Source organism: Grampus griseus, assembly GCF_964374135.1.
Source record: "Grampus griseus genome assembly, chromosome: 8".
Lineage (NCBI taxonomy): Eukaryota > Metazoa > Chordata > Mammalia > Artiodactyla > Delphinidae > Grampus > Grampus griseus.
In genome coordinates, this window is record NC_139002.1 from 27,170,519 (window position 1) to 27,193,946 (window position 23,428).

Here is a 23,428-nt window from a genome sequence, read left to right on the forward strand (position 1 = left end):
GTCTCAGAAATGAAAATGGTTCAATATAATAAAATGACAATTGTAATATATATTTATTCACAGATAGATTATTCTGTTTTCTTGAATATGCCATTAAAAAATGACTGTGAAATAAATTGAATGTAAATAAAATTGTGAGTTACCTGTTTTAGCGTCCTCTCCATGTCAATCCCCTGGCCCCATGGAGCAGCAGGATTTGCCAGACAATCTCCAGCATTTCCTCTCCTGGAAATATCAATTTTCTGTCTCCTAAGACTTCGGAATGTTTCAGCCATCACAAGGACTCCATCATAAGTCAGAGCAGATGTATACTAACAAAATGAAAGTAATTATAATGGTAAATGTTAAATTCTTATCAATCACCGGAATTGGGGACTAGTCTGGGGACTCTGTTTGTTTATGACATAAAGTACCATGCTGCCAGAAGGGCAGTTAAATTACTGATAATTAATTGCCTCTAGCTTCAGAAATTTCTATTATTTCTTTATTACAAAGACTGTATATCAATTCTTAACACTGTGGTTTTAAAAGGAGAAAACACACTCTGAAAAATAGAAATTCTAATGCACAATTTTCCATCAGTTGGGAGAAGCAAGGCCTCTAGGTGTGGTCTTTTTGTTGTGTCCAAGTGAAACAGCTAAAGTATAAAAAAAAAAAGACTAAATGCCGTAATCTCTTGCTGTGTTTGAACCCCTGGAAGGCTGGAATGTCTCACTCTTTCCTCCTCCAAATGCCCATCAGGAGTCCCTGAGATTTAATATATGTTTATTGACTTGGAGTATATAACTCTGTCCAGTTTCTCAGAAGAATGAGTGGGAATGTTTACTGTTACTCAGATATAGAATGCCAGAAATAACATCTATTTATTTAACAAGTGTGTATACACATGGTTAAATAAGCACAAGTATTGTTATGTCCATGCCTGTTGAGTGTGCTCAGGAAGGTTAAGTCATTTCTCTAAGTTTTTATCATAACTTAGGATACAGTGGAGAAATGAAGTATAGATCATCTGCTTTCTGATGATTGTCCCATGCTTCTCTTTGAGAAAAGACAAAACTCTCAGGAAAAGATTATTAAGGTTAGGAGAGGAAATGAGGAAAATCTGAGAAGAAAATGTGATTTGTTTAAGCTGAAAATAAAAAGAACAGGGAACATTTGTAAAGTTTGATTAGAAAATTCCTAAACATATGAAACATATGGAACAATTCTCTTGTGTGGCAGAGCATCAACTGCTAGTCATAAGAAAAAAATACATTATCTCTTTCAGGAATTCCATATGGTCAATTCTATATGATTAACACATTCTAAGCCTATACGAGAGGTACTTTTGTGCTATGGAATGTGGAAAATGATCCTGAATTGCTGCTTATAAATTAATAAAAATCGTTTGAAATTTAAATCATAGAAAGTAAACTTAGGCAATATACCTGCTAAGCATAGCAGTCAGCGATCCTGGGAAGAGAAGGACTAAAACATGGATAAAATAAAGAATATAAATTCTAACAAAGAACATTTCAATGTCAGAGAATCTAATTAAAGCTTCATCAGAAAGATTTATGTGTGACTTATAAATTATAAGCCTTGCTATATATTCTTCAAGGACATGACAAAATAGGTTTAATGATAAGCATACACCTTCATATTTGGAATGGGATGGTCGAAGGAAATTAAGGTACTTAACCAAGGTACTCAGCCAAAAATGGACATACCTCCTCCACTGCCTGGAGCAACATACCTTTGAGTAGAGAAAGCCATCAAATCATCTTTCTGGATGGCAAGAAAATAAAAACAAGTAATAAAGTAGAACTTATCAAAGATATAAAGGGCAAGAGAAAATATGCAATGCTAGCATTTTAGGATCAAGGAGAAGAAAAGAAAACTATTGTTGCTTTTCTAATAGGAAGAAAGAAGCTGAGAGATATGACTCCAAAAAAGCAAAAGCACTTGCTGTGTTTTAAAAAGTCCATTCATTTTTATGAAACAAGTGAACTAGAAAAGAGAACAGATATCGTATAGAGTGGAGCAGAGAAAAGCAGACATTCAGCCAGAGTGGCAAAAGCTTTTGACGGGTCATAGAGCTGATAGATGGAAAGAAGCAGTAGTTTAAACTGGTTTTACCATTTTAAAGGATTTCATTCTTTTCCATGTGTCTTATTGTGCTGAAGTCCAAGAAACCATATTTATGGGCACGCATTCCTAGATGGTATCTAGAAATTCTTATTAAACATACTCTTCATTTTGGAGGAGAGTAAAACTAAGTCTTGACCTAGAGCTATTCACTGCTTTAACCAGTGATTAGAATGGTGGGATGAATTCTGTTTATCAACATTTGTATATAAAAATATAGAGTTTGGCAGAATCACAGCACAGTGGCAAGAATTTAGGTTTTGAGAACTAGGTGAATTCTAATTCTGCTACTCATAGTTTTATGGGAATATGTTGTACATTTTTCAGCTATGAAGCAGAACAAAATCAAATAAAATAATGACTATCTTCTGTGGTACTTGTGAGGATTGAATTTCATAGCATATCTGAGAGCTAGATACTGGCTAGGAATGGTGAAGACTACAAAGATGGCCCAAAAGATGGCTGTCTAGTGCTCCTCAGTACAAGAAAGCTGTGATGTGTCTTATGGAAAAAAATACATGTTAGATAAGCTTTGTTCAGGCTTGAGTTATACTGCTATTGGCCATGAATTCAATGTTAATTTATTGACAATGTTTTAAATAAGATATCTTTAAACAGAAACACAGATAAAACAAAGTGTTATGTGTTGATTGTTTGACAAAAATGTAGTGACCTAACCTTGTAATTTCCCCTAGGAGTAAGTGTTCAGTATTCACTCATTCAGTGTTCATGGCAACTTTATAGAATGGGACTACCATGAACAATAAGAACTGGCTATATCTATTTATTAAATGGCCACTGGGTGCCTACTATTACGCTAAGAAAACTCTGAAAGATGAGAAAATTATATGTATTTATATATAAAACAAAGTGCCCAAAGCTTTGACATAGATAAGTCTGGTTGGAGATGATCAAATAGTAAACATTGTGATAGGCTAAAGGCAAGATAGGGAAGGACAAACGACACCAGTGTGTCCAGACAGGAGGACCACAGTGGACACATATTATTACATATTATCACTGAAATGAAAAAAGTCACAAAGTGCTGCAAAACACTGCCAAGAAGTTTGAAGCCCATTCTACATACTAAAACTGTAAGGGTAAAAAGAACTTGAAGAGATGGTTTACAGAAAAAATGCTGAGATAAAATATGGCTGAGAAAAAAATGTGAGGAAGGAAGAAATACAAATAGAGAAGAGAAGGGCAAGGGAGTCTCTACATACATTGATGACAGAATGAGGGGAATATCTGTAAAGCAAACTGTCCCAATGAGTTTAGAAGGAAGCTTTACACTTTTCTCCTTGTGTATTAATACTTGATATAATTGAGCTTTTGGGATGATTTTTCTCTGAACCAGCTTGAAGGCAAAAAGACTAAAAGACTTCTCAAGTTTCTTTTAATCCTGAAGGTGGTTTACATCTTGAAAATTTTTTGGCTTTTTAATATGCTTTCATATGTATTATCTAAGCATGAGAAGTGGTGTAATATAGTGGACAATGCACTTGTCTAAGACTCAGGGAACCCATGACTTGGTCCTGGGCATTCCACAAACCTGGTCCTTGACTCAGGGACAGCCAATTAACATACCATTTAATATCTTGTATTTATTAATCTGTAAAATCAGAGGGTTGGACTACAGTGTTTGAGCATAGTGGATACTCAATAAATGCTTTCTTTTGAAATTCCATGCTTCTATAGAGTAGTGAAAATGTTATGACTAGCCAAATTCCTATATTACAGAGAAGAAATTGACATGGATAGTAGAGAAAGTTTTATAATTAGGAAATGGAAGAACCGACTTGCTCTACCCCTAGATCATAGTTTTCTAGGCTAGAATTTCCAAATTATATTTGAAAACTTTTTACTAGAATACACAGTGAGAGATTAGTAAAAGTTGTTGAAATGATGATTCCTTTTTATGTAGGAATTCAAAACCATGTAGGAGTTGGAGTTTAAGAAACATTATGCCATTATTTACATGATATCTAAGGAAGTCATCTATCTCTTCAGGAGAGAAAAAAATGTGCTTATGATCAGAAATTTACCAGCTTCCTTTGTAGATACCAATAACATACTTCTGTAATGTCTGTCACATAAAATTTAAAAATCTGACATTTTACTGTTAACTTGAAAGAGAAATTTTGCAGAAGCTTATACATTTTACATTTCTACCAATTTCCCAATTTCCCTACTCATTGTAAATCACTTTGCAAATATATTTTTATCTGGGTGGAATAGCTACCAGTGGTTGTTCACATTTGAAATATTTAGTTAACAAAATTTTTTTAAAAAGCATACAATTTCTTCATGGAAATTCATACACAAAGTAATCATAAAATAATATAAAAACATAATATAATATATATAATATAATATATAATATAATATAGTAAACTACTTGAACTAATGTCTAACAACTTTCTTAAATATAGAAATTTAGAAGTTATTAAGGGCTGTGTGACAAATAGTGAAAAAATATTTCTGCCCTATGCCACATTGTGTCTGGCAAAATATTACTAGGAAAACTGCATAATGAGCTTTCTACCTTAAATTTTAAAAAATACTAAAAATTCTAAAAATAGATAAGATAACAAACAAATACCTTTGGAGGTGTCTCGGATCCTGGATATTCTCTCTGATCTAGTTTCTTCCAGCGATCCATTAATTTGGTTACCATAGGTGTATTAAAATCTACTAACTGGAATCCTGTAACATTGGCTCCACCATGTATAAACCTCTCAAGAGAAATATCCTTGAATCCCTATAAAAATCAATATGACAGTTTGTTTATTATTTATTTATTATATACATTTATTATTATATACATTATTATTATATATACATTTATTATTATACATTTTGGCTCTTCAATGGTAACATAAATTGGTAATCAATATGATTTCTAATAAAGTGATGGCTAGAAACAGATGGAAGATCCAATTTAGCTGTTAAATTCTGTCATTCAAAATTTAATACATGACACAACATCAACAAAAGAAAAGACAAAGGTCACATGATCATCTCAATAGATACAGAGAAAGCATTTGACAAAATTCACCATCCACTCATGATAAAAATTCTCACCAAAGTGGGTATAGAGGATACATATATCAACATAATAAAAGCTATTTATGACAAACCCACAGCCAACATAATACTCAATGGTGAAAAGCTGAAAGCCTTCTTGCTAAAATCTGGAGCAAGACAAGGATGCCCACTCTCACCACTTCTATTTAACATAGTATTGGAAGTCCTAGCCACAGCAATCAGAGAAGAAAAAGAAATAAAGTGTATCCAAATTGGTAGGGAAGAGGTAAAATTGTCATTATATGCAGATGACATGATACTATATACAGAAAAATCCTAAAAACTCCACATAAAAACTACTAGATATGATAAAGGATTCAGCAAGGTAGAAGGATGCAAGATTAACATACAGAAATCTGTTGCCTTTCTTTACACTAACAATAGATATCTGAAAGCAAAAGTGTAAAAAATAAACTTTCAAAATCACATCAAAAAAATTTAAAATACCTAGGCATAAACTTGACCTCAGAGGTGAAAGACTTATATCCTAAGAACTATAAAACAATGATAAAGGAAATTGAAGATGATTCAAAGAAATGGAAGGATATCCCATGCTCTTGGATTGGAAGAATTAACATTGTTAAAATGACCATACTATCTAAAGTACATACAGATTTAATGTGATGCTTATCAAATTAGCCATGCCATTTTTCATAGAACTAGAATGAATAATCCTAAAATTTATATGGAACCACAAAGGACCCATAATTGAAAAGCAATCTTGAAGAAAAAGAACAATGGTGGAGGCATAACCGTCACAGATTTCAGACAGTACTACAAAGCTACAGTAACCAAAACAGCATGGTCTTGGCACAAAAACAGACATATGGATCAATGGAACATAATAGAGAGCCCAGAAAAAAACCCCCACACCTACAGTCAGTTAATCTTTGACAAAGGAGGCAAGAATATACAATGGAGAAAAGAGAGTCTCTTCAGCAAGTAGTTTTGAAAAAGCTGGACAGCTGCATATAAATCAATGAAGTTAGTATATCCCCACACACCATACACAAAAATAAATTCAGAATGGCTTAAAGACTTAAATATAAGAAATGATCCCATAAAACTCCTAGAAGAGAACATAAGCAAAACAATCTCTGACATAAATTGAACAATGTTTCATAGGTCTCCCAAGGCAAAGTAAATAAAACCAAAAATAAACAAATTGGACCTAATCAAACTTAAAAGCTTTTGCGCAGTAAAGGAAATCATAAATAAGATGAAAAGACAACCTACAGAATGGGAGAAAATATTTGCAAATGATGCAACCAACAAGGACTTAATTTCCAAAATATACAAACAGCTCATACAGCTTAATAGCAAAAAAACCACAAACAACCCAATCAAAAAATGGGCAGAAGACCTAAACAAACATAATAGACATGTTTCCAAAGAAGATATACAGATGGCCAAAAGGCACATGAAAAAATGCTCAACATTTTTAATTATTAGAGAAATGCAAATCAAAATCACAATGAGGTATCACCTCACACAAATCAGAATGGCCATCTTCAAAAAGTACAAATAATAAATGCTGGAAAGGGTGTGGAGAAAAAGGAACCCTCTTACACTGTTGGTGGGAATGTAAATTGGTGTAGCCACTATGGAGAACAGTATGGAGGTTCCTTAAAAACTAAAAATAGAGTTACCGTATGATCCAGCAATTCTACTCTGGGACATATATCTAGAGAAAACTCTAATTTGAAGACATTTGCCCCCCAGTGTTCATAATAGCTCTATTTACAGTAGCCAAGACTGGAAGCAACCTAAGTGTCCATCGACAGATGAATGGATAAAGAAGATGTGGTAAATATACACTATGGAATATTACTTAACCATAAAAAGAATGAATGCATGCAGCAACATGGATAGACCCAGAGATTATCATACTAAGTGAAGTAAGTCAGATGGAGAAGGACAAATATCATATTATATCAGTTATATGTGGAATCTGAAAAAATGCTACAAATGAATTTATCTACAAAACAGACTCAACAGACATAGAAAACAAACTTATGGTTACCAAAGGGGAAGGGGTGTGAGGGATAGATTAAGAGTTTGGGATTAACAGAAACACACTATTACATATAAAATAGATAAACAACAAGAGCCTACCATATAGCACAGGGAACTCTATTCAATATTTTGTAATAATCTATAATGGAAAAAATCTGAAAAAAAAATATACACACATATGTGTGTGTGTATATAACTGAATCACTTTGCTCTATACATGAAACTAACATATTACAAATCAACTATATTTCAATAAAAAATCTAATACCTGAGAAAAGGATATAAGTATTTCTAGTTCAGTTCAACTCAATTTAACAAGTATTTCTGAAATGGCTCTGAGTGCCTTTTATGAAGCATGGAGGAGGATATAGGAGATGAATGAAAGCATCAAAAAGTCTTCTGTTGATAATATAATTGCCCTCTGATATAGATAAGCAGATATGTGTCTCATGTGAAAATGCATCTTATATCAAGGTATAATGGTACCCTGAGTCTGTAATGGGTAACACTTTTTAGGGAGGTTCAGTTTAATTACAAAGTGGTTTTAAAGCAGACAGAGATGGCGACTTGAACTAGAGAGGGTGAAAGCTTTGATTACATCAGTCACTACAACCCTCGTAGTCCTGGGAAATGGCAGTGGACAAGAAGAGAGCAAATAGGCCATTCATGTGTGATAGGGAAAAATATGGGGCCCACCAGGTGGAGTGAGGAAGGTGGCAGGAAAGGGTGTCATCTCACTTGGCCCAGAAGTAGTTATCTGAGTTTAAAAAATTCTGGAAAGTTATTTATTTTCTAACTGTATCTTTCTATCATCTATCTATCTATCTCACTATCATCTATCTTCCATATAGTTTATTTTAGAACAGGCCCTCTCTTTTCCATTAAGAATTTAAGGTACATTACAAAAATACACACCCAATTTTGTAAACAAATAATTACAGGAAGAAGGCAAAAAGTGTATTACAGAAGTGAATTCATAAAACCAAATATATTAGCTCTGAGAAAAGTAAACCACACACACACACACACACACACACACACACACACACGAGTTTGAAGGATCTGTGCTTTCTTTCTTTTCTGTTCCCTCTTAGTATTTAGGAAACTTTCTTTTGAAAATGTGAATTTGATTCAGTCATGTTGAGAAAACTAAGGGAAAGTGTTTTGTCTATCTATCTATCTATCTATCTACCTACCTACCTACCTATCTATTTATTTATTTATTTATTGGTCAAAGTAAAATATGCAGCAGTGACCCTACAGTATAGTAAGATTCAGGGAGAAGAGGAAGACCTATCCTCCTGCATATGTCTCAGCCATGATTTTGGAAACTTCTCTGTGTTTTATTTTAATAACAAAGGAGACTGTCTTACTAGCCAATATATGCACGTTACTTTCTGGCTATCTAAAAAGAAACAGACCAGTCTATTGGCAACTAAGGAAGGTTGCTATAGAAAGACCCAGGAGTGTGTATTCATAGTTAATATTGCTGCTGGGCTTATTAGGTACCAGGCACTGTGCTAAGCACATTTCACAGATTATCAATCTAGTTTAGTTCTCATAACAAACTTATGAGATAGATCTTATTATTAGCCTTATCTTACAAAAAAGGAAACTGAGAATCAGTGGAGATCTATTCAAGATCTCCCAGCAAATACATATTAGAACCAAAAGACTCTTAAGTTTGTGTTTTTAACCCCATGGTCTTGTGTATTCTTACACAAATATGAGTTTTCAATTTTGGTATTTATCATATCCATAGGAGAGGCAGGGAGAAAGTGTAGAAAACAACCCAGGCTTTGAATCCCACTTCTGTAACTTTCTAACCTTAGGTTTCCCACATGCAAAATAAGAATGATAATGCTAAAGCAGCTAGCATCTGGTTTAAATTCAGTAAATAATAGATATTATTAATTCATTCAACAAATATTTATTGCATGCTTATTATATCCTAGCTAATTTGACAGTTCATCAGTAATATTCTCATTTCACTGGGAAAGAAACTAGACACCAGAAATTAAATCCATGTTTTTGAAATTGGAAAAACACTGTTTGTCAATTTCTAGCTAGTAAAATGTCAGTTGAACATTTGTTTGTTTCTATGAGAAGATAAGGCAGACAGAGGCAGGAAAATAATTTCAATTTTCTAAAAGACACAGTGATTCAACTATTGCATTAGCTGCTAATTGATGACATTTTATTTTATTTTAGCAGTGGCTGAAATAAAAGGCCTGCCAAGTTTTCTTTGATAGAGTTATCCCACAGCTGCAATACACACAGGCAAAAAACTGCAGCCTTCAGAAAAGTCATCTGATGTAAAGTCTAACTGATAAATAACAGTTCACATCTCTCTGATTCCATTCTGCTGCTATGCTGAAGGTAAAGGTGAAAATATTACCACATCTGATTACAAGCTCCTTTTAGTTATGATCTGAAAGAATGGTGGGTGGCTCAGTTAATTTTAGCTATGTCTGAGTACAGGCAATATTTTTTCCTTCATATATTTTAAAATAATTTTATACAGCAAATTGATAGGATCTAGATTGTGAAGCAGTTTTCTTGGAAACGGTTACTTTGGTGACTGTTTAGATTTCAGTTTTTACCCAGAGAATATTGTGGAACTGAAAGTTCTGAGAAACACTGTAATAAAATTGTAACTCTACAGTCCTGTGGCAGTGAGGGGAGGTGGTCAGTGGCTAAGTAACTAAGTAAATAATGTCCCACAGGCAGAGGGGAAACCAGGGTAGAGGCCTTCGGCTTGTTGAAATGGGCTATTCAACAATGCTTGCATTTCACAATGGTCAGTGACATCCTAATAAAATATTAATTTCCAACTTGGTTTTCCTTTTAATTTTCACTTAGAGTTCATACATCCTCTGGGAATAAGGGGGAAAGTGAAATTAATAAATTATAGAACTTCAGATATCTTGATGATTACTGATGTAAATCTATATACATCCATCACATCATAGGTATTTTATAAATACTTATTTTATGTTTTTTCTAATTAAGATAACATTTCTGCTGTTTTGAATTTCAGGTTCACAGGTTGACTAAATCATACTGAGACAGCTCGGGTGCAGTTAAAAAGAAGGAACCTTAAATAGAATGGGAAAGATTCTGTCTTAACACCTTTTAAAAATTAGGTTAGGGGGGCTTCCCTGGTGGCGCAGTGGTTGAGAGTCCGCCTGCCGATGCAGGGGACGCGGGTTCGTGCCCCGGTCCGGGAGGATCCCACGTGCCGCGGAGCGGCTGGGCCCGTGGGCCATGGCCGCTGAGCCTGTGCGTCTGGAGCCTGTGCTCCGCAACGCGAGAGGGCGCAGCAGTGACGGGCCCGCGTGCCGCAGAAAGGAAAAAGGGAAAAGGAGAAAAAAAAAAAAAAAAAAGTCTATTAAAAAAAAAAAAAAATTAGGTTAGGGCTTCCCTGGTGGCGCAGTGGTTGAGAGTCCGCCTGCCGATTCAGGGGACACGGGTTCGTGTCGCAGTCCGGGAAGATCCCTCACGCCGCGGAGCGGCTGCGCCCGTGAGCCATGGCTGCTGAGCCTGAGCGTCCGGAGCCTGTTGCTCCGCAATGGGAGAGACCACAACAGTGAGAGGCCCACATACCGCAAAAAAACAAAAAAACAAAAAAACAAAAATTAGGTTAAAAATTGACTTAAAGGATGCGGTTTTGATGATCATGTAGATAGATGGTGGAGTCAGACATGCTCAATGCAGAAAAGTTGAAAAATATAGGAAGCACCAAGCAAAAAGTAAAATAATGTCTCCAAATTAATGGAATCTTTAACTGGGGTCATTGCACTTGAGTAAAAACTTGCTAGACTCCAAATTTCAAAAATTGAGTTTTAGTCTCCATTCTTACTAACCAGACACCTAAATGTGGACATCACTTTCCTCTCTGTATATTAATTTCCTTACATTCTAAATGAAGCATGAATGGTGTGTGCATGTGTGTGTCTGTGTGTGGTGGTGTGGAATAGGTAAGGAATAGATTCTGTTAATTTTTAATGATACATTCTGAACATTCTATAATTTTATACTACTTTATGACAGAGCCAGGTGTTTTCCTAGATGTGATAGTAAATTTTAAATGATAGATTTTAAGAATGTGCCTTGAAGGAAATTGCCTTGGAACAAACATCAACAGTTCCTTATTGCTACTGTTGGCCATATTTAAATCATCTGACTGCTGGAGGAGAGATGAAGAATGCTCTGAATATAAATACAGAGAATGTTTGTAAGGTCAAATTTCCCCTTAAGGGTGGTATAGGAAATGCTTAAATTAATGGTCACTTTGTGGCTATATAACTTATTTACTAATCTTGAGTTTATTTATTTATTTGAATTTATTTATTCTTTGCAACTAGACAGCACAGAGCTTCAATCTTGATTTTGAGACTTAGATGTGTGTGATCTTGGGTAAATTATACTGAACCCCATTTTCTGATCTATGTTTATCTATTTTGAGGATTAATTTGAAAAATTATAGTAACAAAATAAATGCAGTGACATAAGCTGGGTGCTGGAGGATAAAAAGCCATTCAACACATAAAGAGTAAGGATAATGGCCCTTTTTACAAGGTCAAAAAAGACATTGTTCCTGCCCTTAATGATCTTGTGAGGTGCTAATGTTTCATTTGCCGCTAGGCTACAGGAAGTTGGACAATACCTGGCACAGAGGAAGTATAAAAAATGATTTCATAAAGGAAAACAATGAATGCATTCTGTACTATTAGTGTACAGGGTGATTTGTGAACCCAGAAGAGTGGCTATCTGATTAGGTATATAAGGACAGCTTTCTAAAAGAAGTAACTGTTAATTAAGACTGGGTGGGGTAAGTGCTTCCTGGTGTAGAAAACAGCATAAGCTAAAGCTGCAAACATAAAAGCAACATTAGGTCTGGGAATTAATTTGGTTTTAGGAAGGGACACATATAGGGTGGAGTGGGAGAGAGGCTCTTGGGTTAAGCAGGGATAAATCTTACAGAGCTTTGTACATTAAGGTAAGTAGTGTAATACTTTATCCTAAAGGATTTTAGTAGTGTGGTACTTAGATTTAGAATGCTTACTCTGATAGGAGATGGTAACAATGGGTGCAATTGCAGTATGTCATTTTGAGAGAAATGCAAGAAGTCAGTGGCAGGATGAGATGGAAGCAGGTAGAGTTGGAAAGACCAAGGGGTCTTTCCCTTTTATGAAGAGCATGAATTCTTTTACTGAATTTACAGCCTGGAGCCAATGAAAATAATTTAAGCAGGGGAATGAAATAATCATACATGTCTTTGAAAAATAACAGGGAGCAAAGTGAACAAACTGGAAAAGAGAAAGTGCAAGGGCAAAGTAGGCAAGTAATTTTCTTATTTAAATCTGAAAAACAGACTACATTGAACCACCAGATAGACAGTTTTCCTGTATCTAATTTTCTTTGAAATTTCTAGAACAGAGCTTAATTGATTGAGATACAATATGCTTTCACCAGTACCTCTAGATGTGTAAATAAAACATACATATACCCACATATTTTGGGCACCCTAGCCCTGGGGTCCAACACTGGGAAGATGAATCCCCTTAGCTGATTTGGAAACCAGTGGCACTAACAGTAGGCCTGTAAGAAACATAGACTGCTCATGAAGAACACAAACACACTTGCTTACCTGTGGGAACAAGGAAGAAGAAGCAAATTGAAACAGCCTGGAACTCTGGCCAGTTACCCATGACTGCCCCAGCATGTGCCCTGGTCTACAGTGAACACCTCCTCCAGCCTCTCTTGCTCCAGCTGCTCACAACTAGGGCAAAGACTACCATAGCTGAGGAGAGTGCACAATTGGTGGGGATGGAGTTGGCATGGCATCTGAAAGGGGTAAATGTGGCCATTACTGGTGTTTGTGAAGGTGGCAGATCAGGAGCAATATGGAACTCTGACTGGTGTGCCAAGGCTGTCCCAACACATGTGCCAGCCCCCACCTGGTACCTATTCTGGTCCCTCTTCTCCAGCACTGCTCCCCTCTGGGGCAAAAGTGCCATTATTTGGAGTGAGGAGGGCACACACTTAGAGGAAATGGAACCAGCTCTGACCCGAACCTTGGGGCATCTGCTCCAGCAACTTGGGACCCAACAACACCCATGATAGGGCAGTGATAGCCACTAAGCATCGGAGAAGCCCCAGATCACACTTGGCTCTGGATGAAGTCTCTCCATCATCAGCACCATCTCCTGTCAAAGTGATAGCTGCCAGTACATTCTGGCATGGGGAAAACATGAAACATGATCACTTCAGATCCAGACCTCCCACAAAAGCCACCGGGCACATATAGACTGCATTGAGATGTTCCCACACAAGGACACCCCTTGAAAATCAGGATGGGTTGCTGTGTCACCCAATTTTATAGAGAAAGAGAAAATTAAGCAAGATGAGAAGGAAGAGGAATTTGTTCCAAATGGAACAATAAGAAAAAACCCTGAAAAAACAACTAATAGAACAGACATAATTTACCAGATGAAGAGTTCAAAGCATTAGTGATAAAAATGGTAATGGAACATGGGAAAAGAATAGATGAACACAATGAGAATTTAAACAAAGAACTAAAAAATATAAAAAAGAACAATTCAGAGCTGAAGAATACAATAACTGAAATGAAAAATAGAAGGAACCAGAAGGAGAAGAGAGAGAGAAAATGATTGCAAATATATTTTATAATATTGTGGCTGAAAACTTCCCGAATCTGAAGAAGGAAACAGATATCCAGGTACAGGAAGCACAGAGCGTCATAAACAAGATGAACCATACAAGGACATATTATAATTAAAATGGCAAAATCTAAACAGAGAACTTTAAAGGCATCAAGAGAAAAACAAAGAGTCACATAAAAGGGAACCTCCAAAAGGCTATCAGCTGATTTTTCTGCAGAAACTTTGCAGTCAGGAAGGCAGAATGATGATATATTTAAAGTGCTAAATAGGGAAAAACCTACAGCCTACGATACTCGAACTGGCAAGATTATCATTCAGAATTAAAAGAGAGCTAAAGAAGTTATCAGACAAGCAAGAACTAAAAGAGTTCATCAATACCAAATCAACCTTACAGGAAGTGTTAAAGGGGCATATCTAAGTGGAAAAGAAAAGGCTACAACAAGAAGAACTTATAGGAAAAAAAATCCCACTAGTAAAGAAAAATATATAGTAAACGCTGTGGATTAACCACTTAAATAAGCTAGTATAATGGTTAAAAGACAAAAAAAAGGAAAATCAACTATAACTACAACAAATAGTGAAGAAATAGATATGAAGATGTAAAATATGACATCTAAAACACAAAATGTGGGGGAGGGGAGTAAAAAAGTAGATGGTTTATAACATGTTTGAACATAAGTGACTATCAGTTCAAAACAAATAGATATAGTTAGAGGTCAGCATTTATGAACTTGATGGTAACCAAAAATCAAAAATCTACAACAGATACACAAAAGCTAGAGAGAACCAAACACTAGCATACCACAAAAGAAAATCATCAAACCACAAGGGAAGAAACTAAAAGAAAAGAACAGAGAACTACAAAACAAGCAGAAAACAAGTAACAAAATGGCAATAAGTACATACCTATCAATACTCACTTTGAATGTCAATGGACAAAATACTACAATCAAAAGACTTAGGATGGCTGATAAAAGAACAAGACCCATCTATATGCTGCCTATAAGAGACACACTTCAGATCTAAAGACACACAGACTGAAAGTGAGGGGATGGAAAATATATTCATGAAATGACAAATAAAGCTGGAGTAGCAATATTCATGTCAGACAAATCAGAGTTTCCAAAAAAGTCTATACCAAAAGACAAAGAAGGATATGATATAATGATACAGGGATTGATACAAGAAGAGGATATAGCAATCATTAACATACACACACCTAAAATAGGAGCACCTAAATATATAAAGCAACTACTAATAGGCATAAAGGAAGAAATCAACAATAGTACAAAAACAGTAGGGAACTTTAACACCCAACTTACATGAATAGACAGGTCATCCAGACAGAAAATCACTAGTGCAACAGAGATTGTAAAATAAATGATAGACAAGTTGGACTTAATAGATATCAATAGGACATTCCATACCAAAGCAGAAGAATACACATTCTTCTCAAGTGTACACAGAATGTTCTACAGAATAGATGACATGCTAGGCCACAAAACAAGCCTCAACAAATTTAAAAGAATAGAAATTATATCAAGCATTTTTTCTGACCATAGCAGTATGAAACTAGTTATCAATTACAGGAAGAAAAATGGAAAAGACACAAACAAATGTTGAATAAATAATATGTTACTAAAAACAAATGTGTCAATGAAGAATTCAAAGAGGAAACCAGAAAATACCTTGAGACAAATGAAAATAAAAATACAAATTTCCAAAAACAATGGGATGCAGTGAAAGCAGTTCTAAGAGGAAAGTTTCTTTTAATTGTTAATGTTTTTTAATTTTAATTTTTAAAAATTTTTATTTTTTTAAATTTTAATTTAAAATTATTTTTATTTTTTAAAAATTTTACTGGGGTATAGTTGATTTACAATCTTGTGTTAGTTTCAGGTGTACAGTAAAGTAAATCTGTTATAACATACACATATCCACTCTGTTGTAGAATCTTTTCCCATATAGGCTATTACACAGTATTGGGTAGAGTTCCCTGTGCTGTACAGTAGGTCCTTATTAGTCATCTATTTTATATATAGTAGTGTGTATATGTCAATCCCAATCTTCCAATTTATCCTGCCTCCCTTTACCCCCTGGTAAAAATCAGTTTATTTTCTATATCTGTAACTCTATTTCTGTTTTGTAGGTAAGTTCATTTAGAGGCTTTTTTTAAGATTCCACATATAAACGATATCATATGATATTTGTCTTTCTCTGCCTGACTTACTTCACTCAAAATGATAATCTCTAGGTCCATCCACATGCTGCAAATGGCATTATTTTGTTCTTTTTATATAGCTGAGTAATATTCCACTGTATATATGTACCACATCATCTTAATCCATTCCTCTGTTGGTGGACATTTAGGTTGCTTCTATGTCTTGGCTATTGTAAATAGCACTGCAATGAACACTGGGGTGCATTTAACTTTTTGAATTATGGTTTTCTTCAGATATAGGCCAAGGAGTGAGATTGCTGGATCATATGGTAGCTCTATTTTTAGTTTTTTAAGGAACCTCCATACTGTTTCCATAGTGGCTGTACCAGTTTACATTTCCACCAATGGCGTAGGAGGGTTCCCTTTTCTCCACACCCTCTCCAAATTTATTGTTTGTAGACTTTTTGACGATGGCCATTCTGACTGATGTGAGGTGATACCTCACTGTGATTTTGATTTGTCCTTCTCTAATAATTAATGATATTGAGCATCTTTTCATGTGCTTTTTAACCATCTGTATGTCTTCTTTGGGGGAAAATGTCTATTTAGAAATAGACATTTCTAAATGTCTATTTAGATCTTCCAATCATTTTTTTTTTTTTTTTTTTTTTTTTTTTTTTTGTGGTACACGGGCCTCTCACTGCCGTGGCCTCTCCCGTTGCGGAGCACAGGTCCCGGACGCGCAGGCCCAGCGGCCATGGCTCACGGGCCCAGCCGCTCCGCGGCACGCGGGATCCTCCCGGACCGGGGCACGAACCCGCGTCCGCCGCATCGGGAGGCAGACTCTCAACCACTGCGCCACCAGGGAAGCCCCCAATCATTTTTTGATTGGGTTGTTGGTCTTTTTGATATTGAGCTATATGAGCTGTTTGTATATTTTGGAGATTAATCCCTTGTTGGGTGCTTCATTTACAAATATTTTCTCCAATTCTGAGGGTTGTCTTTTCATTTTGTTTATGGTTTCTTTGCTGTGCAAAACGTTTAAGTTTTATTAGGTCCCATTTGTTTATTTTGTTTTTGTTTTCATTACTATAGGAGGTGGATCAAAAAAAAAATACTTCCTGCGATTTATGTCAAAGAGTGTTCTGCCTATGTTTTCCTCTAAGAGTTCTATAGTATCTTACATAACATATATGCCTTTAATCCATTTTCAGTTGTTTTTTTTTTTTTGTATGGTGTTAGGGTGTGTTCTAATTTCATTCTTTTATGGCTGTCCAGTTTTCCCAGCACCACTTATTGAAGAGGCTGTCTTTTCTTCACTGTATATTCTTGCCTCTTTTGTCATAGATTAGGTGACCATAAGTGTGTGCTTTTATCTCTGGACTTTTTATCCTGTTCCATTGATCTATATTTCTTTTTTTGTGCCAGTACCATACTGTCTTGATCACTTTGGTTTGTAGTACAGTCTGAAGTCAGGGAGCCAGATTCCTTCAGCTCTGTTTTTCTTTCTCAAGATTGCTTTGGCTATTCCAGGTCTTTCGTGTTTCCATACAGATTGTAAATTTTTTTGTTCTAGTTCTGTGAAAAATGCCATTGGTAATTTGATAGGGATTGCATTGAATCTGTAGATTGCTTTGGGTAGTATAGTCATTTTGAAAATATTGATTCTTCCATTCAAGAACAGGGTATATCTCTCAATCTGTTTGTGCCATCTCTTATTTCTTTCATCAGTATCTTATAGTTTTCTGAGTACAGGTCTTTTGCCTCCTTAGGTAGGTTTATTCCTAGGTATTTTCTTTTTTATGTGATGGTAAATGGGGTTGTTTCCTTACTTTCTATTTCTGAACTTTTGTTGCTAGTGTATAGGGATACAAGAGATATCTGTGCATTAATTTTGTATCCTGCAACTTTACCAAATTCATTGATGAGCCCTAGCAGATTCCTGGTTGCATCTTTAAGTTTTTCTATTAATAGTATCATGTTTTCTGCAAGCAATAACAGTTTTACTATTTCTTTTCCAATTTGAATGCCTTTTATTTCTTTTTCTTCTCTGATTGCTATGGCTAGGACTTCCAAAAATATACTGAATAAAAGTGGTGAGAGTGGAAATCCTTGTCTTGTTCCTGATCTTAGAGGAAATGCTTTCAGTGTTTCACCATTGAGAATGATGTTTGCTGTGGGTTTGTCATATATGGTCATCTCTGCCCACTTTTTGGAGAATGTTTATCATAAATGGGTTTTGAATTTTGTTGAAAGCTTTTTCTGTATCTGTTGAGTTGATCATATGGTTTTTATTCTTCAATTTGTTGATGTGGTGTTTCACATGGATTGATATGTGAATATTGAAAAATCCTTGTATCCCTGATTTAAATCCCACTTGATCATGGTGTATGATCTTTTTGATGTGTTGATGGATTCTGTTTGCTAGCATTTTGTTGAGGATTTTTGTATCTATGTTCATCAGTGATATTCGCCTGTAGTATTCTTTCTTTGTGACCTCTTTGTCTCATTTTGGTATCAGGGTGATGGTATCAGAATGAGTTTTGGAGTGTTCCTCCCTCTACAATATTTTGGAAGAGTTTGAAGATAGGTGATATCTCCTCTCTAAATATTTGATAGTATTCATCCTGGGCTTTTGCTTGTTGGAAGATTTTTTTTTTTTTTTTTGGCGGTACATGGGCCTCTCACTGTTGTGCCCTCTCCCATTGCGGAGCACAGGCTCTGGACGCGCAGGCTCAGTGGCCATGGCTCACGGGCCCAGCCACTCCATGGCATGTGGGATCTTCCTGGACCGGGGCACGAACCCGTGTCCCCTGCATTGGCAGGCGGACTCTCAACCAATGCGCCACCAGGGAAGACTTGTTGGAAGATTTTTAATCACAGTCTCAATTTCAGTGCTTGTGATTGACCTGGTTATATTTTCTATTTCTTCCTGGTTCAGTCTTGGAAGGTAGTGCTTTTCTAAGAATTTGTCCATTTCTTCCAGGTTGTCCATTTTATTGGCATTTAGTTGCTTGTAGTAATCTCTCACGATCCTTTGTATTTCTGCTGTGTCAGTTGTTACTTCTTTTTTTTTCATTTCTGATTCTATTGATTTGAGTCTTCTCCTTTTTCCTTGATTAGTCTGGCTAATGGTTTATCAATTTTGTTTATCTTCTCAAACAACCACCTTTTAGTTTTATTGATCTTTGCTATTGTTTCCTTCATTTCTTTTTCATTTATTTCTGATCTGATCTTTATGATTTCTTTCCTTCTGTGAACTTTGGGCTCTTTTTTTTTTGTTGTTCTTCTTTCTCCAATTGATTTATGTGTAAGGTTAGGTTGTTTATTTGAGATGTTTCTTGTTTCCTGAGGTAGGATTGTATTGCTATAAACTTCCTTCTTAGAACTGCTTTTGCTGCATCCTATAGGTTTTGTGTCATCATGTTTTCATTTTCATTTGTTTCTAGGTATTTTTGATTTCCTCTTTGATTTCTTCAGTGATCTCTTGGTTACTTAGTAGTGTATTGTTTAGTCTCCTTGTGTTTGTATTTTTTACAGATTTTTTCCTGTAATTGATATCTAGTCTCATAACATTGTATCAGGAAAGATACTTTGTATGATTTCAATTTTCTTAAATTTCCCAAGGCTTGATTTGTGACCCAAGATATGATCTATCCTGGAGAATGTTCCATCAGCACTTGAGAAAAATGTGTATTCTGTTTTATGTGGATGAAATGTCTTATAAATATCAATTAAGTCCATCTTGTTTAATGTGTCATGTAAAGCGTGTGTTTCCTTATTTATTTTCAGTTTGGATGATTGGTCCAGTTGTGGAAGTGGGGTGTTAACGTCCTCTACTCTGATTGTGTTACTGTCGATTTCCCCTTTTATGGCTCTTAGCATTTGCCTTATGTATTGAGGTGCTCCTATATTGGGTGCATAAATATTTACAATTGTTTTATCTTCTTCTTGGATTGATTCCTTGATCATTATGTAATGTCCTTCATTGTCTCTTGTAATAATCTTTATTTTATTTTATTTTATTATTTTTTTATTTTTATTTTTTGCGGTATGCGGGCCACTCACTGTTGTGGCCTCTCCCGTTGCAGAGCACAGGCTCCGGATGCGCAGGCTCAGCGGCCATGGCTCACAGGTCTAGCAGCTCCGCGGCATGTGGGATCTTCCCGGACCAGGGCACGAACCTGTGTCCCCTGCATTGGCAGGCAGACTCTCAACAACTGCGCCACCAGGGAAGCCCAATAGTCTTTATTTTAAAGTCTATTTTGTCTGATATGAGAATTGCTACTCCAGCTTTCTTTTAATTTCCATTTGCATGGAATATCTTTTTCCATCCCCTCACTTTCAGGCTGTATGGGTCCCTAGGTATGAAGTGGGTCTGTTGTAGACAGCATATATATGGGTCTTGTTTTTGTATCCATTCAGCCAGTCTATGTCTTTTCATTGGACCATTTAATCCTTTTACTTTTAAGGTAGTTATTGATATGTATGTTCCTATTCCCATTTTATTAATTGTTTTGGGTCTGTTATTGTAGGTCTTTTCCTTCTTTTGTGTTTCCTGCCTAGTGAAGTTCCTTTAGCATTTGTTGTAAAGCTGGTTTGGTGGTGCTGAATTCTCATCGCTTTTGCTTGTATGTAAAGTTTTAAACTTCTCCATTGAATCTGAATGAGATCCTTGCTGGGTAGAGTGATCTTGGTTGTAGGTTTTTCCCTTTCATCACTTTAAGTATGTCCTGCCACTTCCTTCTGGCTTGCAGAGTTTGTGCTGAAAGATCAGCTATTAACTTTATGGGGATTCCCTTGTATGTTTCTTTTTTTTTTTTTTTTTTTTTTTTTGCATTACGTGGGCCTCTCACTGTTGTGGCTTCTCCCATTGCAGGGCACAGGCTCCGGACATGCAGGCTCAGTGACCATGGCTCACAGGCCCAGCCACTCCGTGGCATGTGGGATCCTCCCAGAAGGGGGAACAAACATGCATCCCCTGCATTGGCAGGTGGACTCTCAACTACTGCGCCACCAGGGAAGCCCCCTTGCTGCTTTTAACATTTTTTCTCTGTATTTAATTTTTGATAGTTTGATTAATATGGGTCTTGATGTGTTTCTCCTTGGATTTATCCTGTATGGGACTCTCTGTGCTTTTTGGACTTGATTAACTGTTTCCTTTCCCATATTAGGGAAGTTTTCATGTATAATCTCTTCAAATATTCTCTCAGTCCCTTTCTTTTTCTCTTCTTTGAGACCCCTATAATTTTAATGTTGGTGCTTTCAATGTTGTCCCAGAGGTCTCTGAAACTGTCCTCAATTCTTTTTCCTTTATTCTGCTCTGTGGTAGTTATTTCCACTATTTTATCTTCCCAGTCACTTATCTGTTCTTCTGTCTCAGTTATTCTGCTATTGATTCCTTCTAGAGAATTTTTAATTTCATTTATTGTGTCATTCATCATTGTTTGTTTGCTCTTTAATTCTTCTTGGTCCTTGTTAAACATTTCTTGTATGTTCTCCATTCTATTTCCAAGATTTTGTATCATCTTTACTATCATTACTCTGAATTCTTTTTCAGGTAGACTGCCTATTTCCTCTTCATTTGTATGGTCTGGTGGGATTTTCCTTACTCCTTCATCTGTTGTGTGATTCTCTGTCTTCTCATTTTGGTTAACTTACTGTCTTTGGGGTCTCCTTTCCACAGGCTGCAGGTTTGTAATTCCCATTGTTTTTTGTGTCTGCCTCCAGTGGCTAAGGTTGTTTCAGTGGTTTCCTGCTAGAGGGGAACTGGTGCCTGTGTTCTGGTGGATGAGACTGGATCTTGTCTTTCTGGTGGGCAGGACCACATCTGGTGGTGTGTTTTGGTGTGTCTGTGACATTATTATGATTTTTGGCAGCCTCTTTGCTAATGTGTCCCTCTCTTGCTAGTTGTGTGGCATGGGGTCTCCAGCACTGTAGCTTGCTGTTCCTTGAGTGGAGCTGGCTCTAGCCTTGAGATGGAGATCTCTGGGAGAGCTTTCTCCATTTTCTATTACTTGGAGCTGGGAGGTCTCCGGTGGATGAATGTCCTAAATGCAGCTCTCCCACATCAGTGGCACAGACCTGACACCCAGCTGGAGCACCAAGACCCTGTCAACCATGCAGCTCAGAAGAAAAGGGAGGAAAAAAGAAAGAAGGAAAAAAATAAAACAAAATAAATTTATTAAAATAATTTTTTTAATTTAAAAAGTTAAAAAAGCATAAAAAAGAAGAAAGAAGAGAGCAACTAAACAAATAAACAGATCCACCAATGATAACAAACCCTAAAAATTATACTAAAAAACAAAAAAGGAAACCGACAGACAGAACCTTAGGACAAATGGTAAAAGCAAAGCTATACAGACAAAATCACACAGAGAAGCATACAAATTCACATTCACAAAAAGAGGAAAAGGAAAAAAAATCTATATATATAAAAAAAGGAAGAGAGCAACCAAATCAATAAACAAATCTACCAATGATAATAAACTCTAAATACTAAACTACGATAAACATAAAACCAGAAACAAATTAGATGCAGAATGCAAACCCCAAATCTACAGCTGCTCCCAAAGTCCACCACCTCAATTTTGGGATGATTCATTGTCTATTCAGGTATCCAGTGATGCAGTGTACATCAAGTTGATTGTGGAGATTTAATCTGCTGTCCCTTAGGCTGCTGGGAGAAATTTCCCTTTCTCGTCTTTGTTTGCACAGCTCCTGGGGTTCAGCTTTGGATTTGGCCCCACCTCTCCATGGAGGTCACCTAAGGGTGACTCTTCTTCACTTAGACAGGATGGGATTAAGGTAGCAGCTGATTAGGGGGCTCTGGCTTAATCAGGCCAGGGGGAGGGAGGGGTATGGAATGCGAGGTGAACTTGAGGTGGCAGAGGCCGGTGTGATGTTGCAACAGCCTGAGGTGCGCTATGTGTTCTCCTGAGGAAGTTGTCCCTGGATCATGGGACCCTGGCAGTGGCGGGCTGCAGAGGGTCCCAGGAGGGGAGCTGTGGATAATGACCTGTACTTGCACACAGGCTTCCTGGTGGCTGCGGCAACAGAGTTAACATTTCATGCCTGTGTCTGGTGTCTGCGCTGATAGCCATGGCTCGTGCACATCTCTGGAGCTCGTTTAGGTGGTCATCTGAATCCCCTCTCTTAGTGCACCCCAAAACAATGGTTTCTTGCCTCTTAGGCAGTTCCAGACATTTTCACAGGCTCCCTTCCAGCTAGCTGTGGTGTACTAGCTCCTCTCAGGCTGTGTTCATGCAGCCAACCCCAGTACTCTCCCCGGGATCTGACCTCCAACACCCAAGCCTCAGCTCCCAGCCCCCACCCGCCCTGGTAGGTG

At 36.5% G+C, this 23,428-nt stretch overlaps 1 protein-coding gene across 3 annotated transcripts in view; it reads right to left on the minus strand.

Annotated features, from left to right (window-relative positions):
- Window positions 1-23,428, minus strand: part of GRIA4 (glutamate ionotropic receptor AMPA type subunit 4) — a gene marked incomplete at both ends in the record, with an annotated part of 512,633 nt that overhangs the window by 83,372 nt on the left and 405,833 nt on the right. For all 3 annotated transcript variants that reach the window (XM_082660213.1, XM_082660214.1, XM_082660215.1), the window contains 2 exons: window positions 144-311; window positions 4,730-4,888. In XM_082660213.1, coding sequence (XP_082516339.1) covers window positions 144-311; window positions 4,730-4,888 — 327 coding nt within the window. The remainder of the gene's footprint in view (window positions 1-143; window positions 312-4,729; window positions 4,889-23,428) is intronic.